We start from the raw sequence: 9,337 nt of genomic DNA, 5'->3' as shown, positions 1-9,337 counted from the left end.
TGGGAGGCCCTTGCTAGACACAAGGTTTTGCAATAAGAACTAATTCTTTTTCCTCTCTCTTTTTTTTTTAGACAGAATCTCACTATGTATCCCTAAGTAGAGTACTGGAGCATCACAGCTCATAGCAACCTCAAACTCTTGAGCTTAAGCGATTCTCTTGCCTCAGCCTCCTGAGCAGCTGGGACTACAGGCATCCGCCACAATGCCCAGCTATTTTTGTTGTTGTTGTTGTCATTTGGCAGGCCAAGGCCGGGTTTGAACCTGCCAGCCCTGTGTGTGTGGCCAGCACCCTAGCCACTGAGCTACAGGTATGGAGCCAAGGACACATTTCTTTAAGAAGCCACCAATTTCTCAAAAAGCTAAACAGAATCAATTTAGAACAGCAGCAATTCTATTTCCAGGTAGGTACCCAAGGGAACCAAAAACCTATGAACAAACGTTCACAGCATTATTCACGACAGCCAAAGGGTAGAAATAGCCCAAATGTCCATGGCAGGATGAATGGACAAACTGTGCTCTGTCCATATAATGGAATATTATTCAGCCACAAAAAGGAGTGAAGCAGGAATACACATTAGAACGTGGATGGACTCATTTGTGAGTGCTCAGTAAGACCCAGACACAAAGACCACGGGTTATGTGACTCCATTCGCATGAAATGCCCAGTACAGGTGAAGCTGGAAAGACGGGAACAGGTGAGCGATTGCCAGGGGGAGGGTGGAATGGGACATGGTCCCGATGGGTATGGGATTTTATTTTGGGCTAAAGCAAGTGTGTTGAAACTAGGTAGAAGTTGATGGTTACAGAACATTGCGAATGGACTCAAAACCAATGAATATCAGATGAATTTTAAATAGAAAGAGAAAAAGGGGAAGGAAGGAAAGGAGGGAGGGAAGAAACAGGAAGGGAGAAAGAAGCCCCTCCCAGGGTTGGCAGGGCGGCGCTAAGCCCACTATTCCCTCTTCCCAGGCAGGGTCATGATTTCTCCCCAACTGTGCAATGCCTCAAATACAGCAGGAGTCGGTCAAAGTGAACAAGGTGCAATCCACAGACTTAACAACCAGAGGCTTCCAAACCGTACCCCTGAACATACTCTGCACTGTGACCCTCAACACGTGCCCATCTGTCATCCAAGTTTCACAATGATGCTCAGCTTTTGCCAGTCATGGCCTCACACCTGTAATCCTACCACTCTGGGAGGCTGAGAAGGGGGGATCATTTGAGCTCAAGAGTTCAAGACCAGCCTGAGCAAGATCAAGATCCCATCTCTACTAAAAATATAAAAATTAGCAGAATGTTGTGAGGGGCACCTATAGTCCCAGCTACTTGGGAGACTGAGGCAAGAGAATCGCTTGAGCCCAAGAGACTGAGGTTGCTATGAGCTGTGAAGCCAGGGCACTCAATCCCAGGGCAATTGAGTGAGACTCTGTTTAAAAAAAGAAAGAAAAAAAGACACTGCAGGACTAAGAGCTTTAAGTGTATTTAAACGTGTAAATATATCCAGACAATTGAATGTAATCTCACACAACCGTGTTTCCCCGAAAATAAGACCTACCCAAAAAATAAGCCCCAGTAGAATTTTTTGTTAAATATAAGCCCTACCCCAATAATAAGACCTAGTGATGGGTATGGCTATGCATTTCGGCATGGAGAGGAAGACATCCCCCGAAAATAAGCCCTAGTGTCTTCTTGAGAAAAAATAAATGTAAGACAGCATCTTATTTTCGGGGAAACATGGTAGATAGAAATTAGCTCTCCAGCCATGAGAAGATGTGGAGCAACCTTAAATGCATACGACTAAGTGAAAGAAGCCACCCTAAAAAGGCACCTCCGTGAGCTTCCATCCACACATCTCTTTTGGAGAAGGCAAAACCACGGGGAGGAGCCAAAGGGGAGCTGGCTGCCAGGGGTTGGAGGCCGGGTGGGAGGGATAAACATGCAGAGTTCAGGTTTTCTGGGTGGTGAAACCATTCCGTATGATACCAGAATGGTGGGTTTATGTCACAGGTGTTTGTCCAAACCCACAGAATGTACAACGCCAAGAATGAACTCAAACGTAAACCATGGACTCTGGGTGATAACGGCCGATGTAGGTGCAGCAGTTGTAATAAATGTGCAACTTTGCTGAGGGATGCTGGCAGTGGGGGAGGCTCTGCATGTACGGGGCAGCAGCAGGCAGATAAGAAATAATCTATTTACAGGAAAAGAAAGTACTTAAGTGAGAGAACATATTTCTAAGGTGGCAGAGAGCAGTCACAAGATTAGTTAAATCTACTAGACCGTACACTTGCCTTTAAACTGTTTTATTTTTCATTTAAATCTGAGCCTCAGAATATTGATTCTGTAAAATTCTTAGATTAAAACAAAAACAAGGCCAGGTAGTGGCTCACACCTGTAATCCCGGCACTCTGGGAGGCGGAGGCGGGGTGGACTGCTTGAGCTCAGGAGTTCAAGACCAGCATAAGCAAGAGTGAGATCCCATCTCTACTAAAAACAGGAACTTAGCTGGGTATTGTGGCAGGCACCTATAGTCCCAGCTGCTTGGGAGGCTGAGGCAGGAGGATCACTTGAGCCCAAGAGTTTGAAGTCATTGTGAGCTATGATGATGCCAGGGCACTCAACCCCAGGGCAACAGAGTGAAACTGTCTCAAACCGCCCCCCCCCAAAACCCTACTCTTGGTTTCTCTTTCCTGGACCTTGCTAGACCTGCTTCCAAGTCACTCCTGTGCCTGTAAAGACCAGACAGGTCATCCTCTAGTCATAGGCAAGTGATAACTTTAATAAAGAGCCCAAATGCAAATCTAGAAAAATGCAGGTCAGAATTCTACAAGTAAAATTCTAAGGTCTAACAGAAACCCTGAGCCCAGAAAGTCAGAGAAGCATCTTCAAACACGACAGGCTCTCACTGGGGAAATAACCAGGGCCAAATTGTGTGCAGATGAAGCTACATTTACAAATAGTTCAGTAACCACCGGTAGCAACTGGGAAACCAGTTGTCCTAGAGAAAACATTTTCATGGGTAATGCTGAGGTTAGTAAGGAATCTGTGCTTAAAGTTGGCTTAAATAGAGCTGATGGCTGAACACTTTTTATTAACAAGACACAAACCAACACTTACTGCAAGGCCACCTTGCCTAGATGGATGAACAGTACATAGGACACAGGGCCACTTTGGGGGTTGAAGTTGGTAAACTTCTCTGAGGTCCAGCAGGTAGGTATAACGCCCTTTATTAACTGAATGTGATCCAGTGCTTGCAACAGACTAACCTGACTCCAAAGTCCCCAAGAAACAGTGGCAGGACAAAAGAGCCTTTCAATTTGCAAAAATGTATGAGTAAGTTCATGCTCTGAACAGTAAAAGGAATCTCCAATGCAGGCTTTCACTCCAGGCGTCTGACGTTAAAGTTCTACATAATCTATGTTTTTCAGTCCTTGAAATGGGACTCTTGTTTCACAGACTTTGCATATGTAATTAATAACAGCTTGAGATCATTTATATACCACCATCTGAGCAAAACTGCTAAATATGCATGATCTTGAATTCTGTCAAGTGTTAAGAAAAACCATGCAATCAGGATCTAGAGAGCAGCAATTTTTTAAAGATCATAATTTTGGGTTTAAATAACAATGTAAGCCACACCAAGATGACATTATTTTCCTGCACCTTACAAAATGAAGCTGTATGATCAGGTAGGAGGCGGGTGGGGAGAGTGGCGGCCATATTCCTGGCATGTTACAATACCCCCCTTTTAGCTTCTCACAAAGCATGTTTTGTTTCAAGAATGAATGAGGACAGCTTTCTTCTGTGCATTTTATTAAAACTTGAAAGCTATGGCTTGCTGCCACCGATGACGCCTATTGGGTTCCAATAGCCTAATGTTCAAATCTGACTTGTTAGCAATCTACCCAACTCAGCCTCGGTCTTCTTGACATTGAAGGATATTCAGCAAGTCTGAAGTTTTTATCAGGAAGGATTTTCTGCCGTTATGGAGCAAATAAAGGTCCTTTGTAGCAACGGCTGGAAACACAACATGAGACCTTTCTTCACACCAGAAGAATTGATAAATAGTTCACTGAGTGAACCAAAGACTTTATTTTTAAAAAACACATAAACACCAAAGTACTGTGTGGTGTCCATATTCATTGCAAAAAAAATAATTACTGGAATTTTCAAAACGTCAAGTGAATAACATAAATCAATGGTTATGACTATCATTTTCAACCAATATACAGATTTTCGTTCAAGGTCTAAGTTTTATTCCTACATAACAGTATTCACATGAGTCCTCCCGTGCCAATTTATATCAAAACCAGGAGGCTTGAAAGTCAAGCCCAGCTTTGTCTTGATTTCAAAGAAGACACAGCAGCCAGCCTAGAACTTTGGGGCCTGCTGCTCGAGTCCTAGAAATCATGTCTTCCCATGTCATACAACAAACTGTGTCTCCAAAAAATAAGATCAGACTCTAAATTCCTTTGAAACAGTTCCGGTTTCCAAGTGTTCCAGCACCATGGGACTCACAGGCGCTCAAGTGCGCCTTCCCTCAACTTCCTAAACCTGCCACTGGGAACCCAAACTCCACTGCGTTTTCAGTTCCATGACGGAGGTTTTGAAGAACCACACTAACCCCAAGGAAAGGCAGTAAATGAAATTATCCATTTCTTTTATCTTTTAACAGCAACAAAGTGAGAGTGCACTGGCAAATGGGAAGACCACAGCATCGCATGGTTACAGAGAATGGTTTCACAAGGCCCGCCTTTCATAATTATGGCCAAAGGTGTTTAAGACCTAAAGGACATTAAAAAAATTGTTAAAACAACAACCCTATGGAGGGAGGCGGTGCTGAGGATCTGGCACAAAGACACAGGGAAGGCAGAGCGATGGCAAAGCCCTGCATGCCCTGGTGGCCTGGTGGCCATGTGTCTACTGGTGTTCATAGCCTCTCCTTGTCCTTAAAAATTTTTTTTAAATTAAAGTGAGTACATGTGCTAATGAAGTCTGCAATTACAGAATTTAAAAGCCAAGCCCATAAAATCTATAAGGCAAGATTTTTGTCATCAGGGGTGGGAATAGGTGGATAAGACAGTAGGCACTGAAGGCTGGTTCAGCCGCATTCAGGGCAGAACAGCCTTAAAAACAAGGCAACCTGTGGCTTCTCAGTTTGAGACCAGCAGAAAGGCCAAATGAGGCAGGTAAAGAAGCCAACCATTGGTGAATCACAGGAGGGTATTCAGAAGGGCAATAATCACAGTTAGATGGCATGACTCGGGGCCACGGGTAGGCAGGAGCCCCTTGAGCCAGCACTCAGGGGGAATGTCTTTACATGTCCTGTGCACAACTCCAAGCAGCAATGTCTGGGGTTTGGAGGTTTGTTAGTTTTGTGACATTTTCCCCCCAAAGGAAGACATGAAGGTAGGTCCCCTGGAAAGCTGAGACCACGAGAGCAGAACCTCCACCAGGGGTGGGGCTGGATGAGAGTCGGAAGGGACTTCCTATAGCACCCGGCACCCTTCACGTCCGGCTGAGTCCTACAAACGCTTGTAGGTGCCCAGGAGAGCTTTGCAGTTGGGACAGTAGTGGTCCACATCCTGCAGGGCGTCCACGCAGAAGGGGATGAAGCAGCAGCCTGCAATGCACCTGGGAAAAGAGAAAGAGGCACGTGTGGAGCCGTTACTGACGCAGCAGGATGTGCGGTGTGTCCACGTCCCAACTCCAGGAGCCTGGGGATGTGACCTTATTTGTAAAAAGATCTTTCCAACATACTCTATCTCTAGATGGAATCATCCTGGATGATCCAGGTGGGCACCCCTAAACCCAGTGACCGGTAGCCTTAGAAGCAGAAGAGGATGGGGGCTCACACCTGCAACCCCAGCACACTGGGAGACTGAGGCAGGTGGAGTGCTTGAGCTCAGGAGTTTGAGACCAGCCTGAGAAAGATTGAGACCTCATCTCTTCTACAAAATAGAAAAAATTAGCTGGGTCTTGTGGTGGGCACCTGCCTGTAGTCCCAGCTACTCAGGAGGCTGAGGCAAGAGGATTGCTTGAGCCCAAGAGTTTGAAGTTGCTGTGAACTAAACTGAGGCCATGGTGCTCTATCCAGGGTGACAAGAGTAAGACTCTGTCTCAAAAAAAAAAAAAAAAAAAGACATACAGACACAGGGAGGTTCTAAGGCAGTGTAAAAATGGAGGCAGGGACTGCAGGGACTGCAGGGACGTGGCCACAAGGCAAGAAACACCTGCAGCCACCAGACACAGCAAGAGCAAAGGCAGTTTCTCTCCCAGAGTCTCTGGGGGAGGGAGCAGGGCCCGTTCACATTTCCATTATGGACATCTGGCCTCCAGAACCGTGACAGAATAAACTTCTGCTTTTGTAAACCACCCAGTTTGTAGTGGTTTCTCATGGCAGCTCTAAGAAAACTAATACACCAACTGACGCCAAGTCTCCTCCCTGAGACACACTGCCCTGGGTACATTTCCAAATCTTGTGTCACTTAGGAATCTCTCAAAGTCTTTGATTAGAGTTCATGAACTTTTTTGTAAAGGGCCAGAGAGTACAGACTTTAGTCCTGATGGGCCATGGGGTCTCTGTTTGGACTTCTCAGCAACACCCCCCCGCCCCGTCCCCGCCTCACCCCGTAGTGAGAAGACAATCCCAGAGAATCCATAAACAAATGGACACGGCCCTGTTCTAATAACAGGTGTGTATTTAGATGCGGCCCCAGGGCCCTGTCCTGCTGATCTCTTTTCCTTATGGAAAGGCTGACTCTTACAGCAACCAAATAAAGTTCCCCCAAATAATACCCTTCAACCTACCTAACCCATCAGGGGCATACACAGGCAGGAACATCACACAGACTTACAATTAGCATTTGCCAAAAACATACTTAAAATTCAACATTTTACAAGAAACCGATGATTTACATAAAGCAGAATCTGGAAACACTCTGATGAGGAAACCACCTCATAAAACAAATTTCCTCCTATTGCCTAAGCTTTCCAGAGTTCAATGAGGGTAGCTAGTCACCTCAACAATAACCCTAAACTGTCTTATACACATATACATACTTCTATTTTATCCTGGGCAACCCTCTGGGGTGGGTGTTATTACGTTCAGTTTATAGCTGAGGAAATGGGAGCACAGAGAGGTGAAGTCTCTTATGCATAGTCACGCAGCTAGTGAGAGGCAGACTCTGAGCCAACTCGACTGCGTTTAAGGAAGGAACAAAAGAGGACGGAAAGCTTGCCATATGAGCAGAGGCCAACACTCAATCTAAGTTTTTATTCTGTCTTTCCTTGATTTCAAAGGTAAAATTCAGTTTTAATACAAATGTCCAAAGGCTAGTGGGGCATTATGGTGGGCATCAATGATCCCAACTACTTGGGAGACTGAGGCAAGAGGGTCACTTGAGCCCAAGAGTCTGAGTCTGAGCTATGATGACATAGCACTCTAACCAGGGCAATGGAGTGAGACTGTCTCAAAACTAAAAATAAATCAAAGACAATGAACTTTTTCGGGTTTGTTTGTTTTAAGACAAGAGTCCCACTCTGCGCTGCCCAGGCTAGAATGCCATGGCATAAGCCTAGCTTACAGCAACTTCAAACTCCTGGGCTCAAGTGATCCTCCTGCCTCAGCCTCCTGAGTAGCTGGGACTACAGGTACCCGCCACTATGCCCTGGTAATTTTTTTATTTTTAGTAGAGATGGGGGTCTCACTCTTGCTCAGGCTGGTCTCAAACTCCTGAGCTCAAGGAGTAACTGAGTAACTGAGTAACTCAGTTACTGAGAATCCTGAGTAACTCCCACTTCAGGATTACAGGCCTGAGCTACCACCACCCCCCAGTGAAGCACAGTCCTAAGGGAAAGAGGGGAAATCAGGTGCCGAGACTGGTTTTTCTCTTCCCACTTAGTGCATGACCTTAAGGAAGTTAATTAAGCTCTCTGGGGCCTTGATCCTCTCTTTGAAGTTAGGAAAAGAAATATTGCTCCTTCTCGACCTCAAGTCACCAGCAAGGAAACTCACAGATACAGTTTCCTTGAAGGAAAAGAATGGAGCCTTTTGGGTCTGCTGAGTCGCTCCCAAAGCCAGGAATAAGGAGGCTTTCTTAATCGGAGTGGGGAAAACAAATTCAATTGTGTTTCTTCAAATTTTTCCCCTAGAACAGAAACTATGTTATCTCTTTAAACACCCATGGTGCAGACATAAATATTTATGTAATTACCTTGTATGGGCCGTGGCAAAAATACTTGAGGTCATAAAAGGCTAAGTTGTTTTGGGAGATTATTATAAAGAATTTTAACATACAGACTGTTTAAGGCTTCTCTCAGAGTCAAGCAAATGTTATTATTTTGGTCATGAAATTCTAGAAGAAAAAGACGTCTGTGCAGCTATCGCCCTACAAAGACACACATGGCTGCTAAGCTCACACCTACACACAGGGAGATGTTTCAGCAGACAAGCAGGGAGAGAGGACAGTAACAGTGATTTCCAGGTGCAGTGGTTCTCAACTGGAGGCATTTTGGGTTACAAAACTGGGGAGAAGTGTGCTCCCGGATCAAGTGTGTGGAGGCCAGAGATGCTGCCCAACATCCTAGGGTACAAAGGACCGCTCCCCATCACGTGGCCGGAGTGTCAATCACGGTGCAGCTGAGAATCCCCTCCCCCACCCAGAGTCAAGGACAGGAGGGCCCCGCAGCTTGGCTGCAGCAGACTCACCCCAGCAGGCACAGGCTCCCACAGGACAGCCAGGTCAGGGCACCAGCATTGTAGGACAGCTGAGTCACGATCATCTTGTTGCAGGAAGGACAACACATCTGAACAGGGTGGTCAAAAAAGGAGACAGGCTGTTGCAGGTAGACGGTCTGCACGGCAACTGGTGGAAAGAGAAAGGTAAACAGACTGCTCAGGAAACGCGGCAAACAGCATCTGTTCAGTGACCGAAATGTGAACGCAGGGACTCCAGCAAATTGTACAGCCATGTTCACAGGCCAGGTCTTCACAGCAGCCAAAAGAGGAGGAACCAAGTGTCCAATGATGAATGGATGGATGGACAAAATGTGGTCCATCCCTACAAGGAAATATTATCCAGCCTTGCGGCACAACGGACCTGGAGAACACAGTGCTGAGAGGGAGCCAGTCATAGAAGGACATGTGCACTGAATGATTCTGTTTCTATGAGGTGCCCACAGCAGACAAACTCAGAGGCAGGAAGTAGAACAGCGGGTGCCAGGGACTGGGTGGAGGAGAGAAAGGGGAGTTAGTATTTAGTGGGGCCAGAGCGTCAATTTGGGAAGATGGAAAAAAATTCCAGAGATGGATCGTGGTGATGGTTGCACACCGCTG

The 9,337-nt window shown here is 45.9% G+C and overlaps 1 protein-coding gene across 4 annotated transcripts in view; it reads right to left on the bottom strand.

The window, feature by feature from the left end:
* Positions 1 to 3,796: 3,796 nt before the first annotated feature.
* The window catches only part of LITAF (lipopolysaccharide induced TNF factor), a 35,385-nt gene continuing 29,844 nt past the window's right edge, over positions 3,797 to 9,337 (bottom strand). For 3 of the 4 annotated variants that reach the window (XM_023507570.1, XM_023507571.1, XM_012812103.2), the window contains exons 3-4: positions 8,711 to 8,867; positions 5,351 to 5,634 (exon numbers count right to left, since the gene is read on the bottom strand). In XM_023507570.1, the coding sequence (XP_023363338.1) occupies positions 5,526 to 5,634; positions 8,711 to 8,867 (266 nt within the window). In that variant the 3' untranslated portion in view covers positions 5,351 to 5,525. Of the gene's footprint in view, positions 5,635 to 8,710; positions 8,868 to 9,337 lie in introns of all 4 variants that reach the window. The other variant, XM_012812104.2, reaches the window with a different exon arrangement.

This window comes from Otolemur garnettii, unplaced genomic scaffold (genome assembly GCF_000181295.1).
Source record: "Otolemur garnettii isolate 467f Iridium unplaced genomic scaffold, OtoGar3 scaffold00189, whole genome shotgun sequence".
Lineage (NCBI taxonomy): Eukaryota > Metazoa > Chordata > Mammalia > Primates > Galagidae > Otolemur > Otolemur garnettii.
This window is presented reverse-complemented; position numbering and strand designations above follow the sequence as displayed.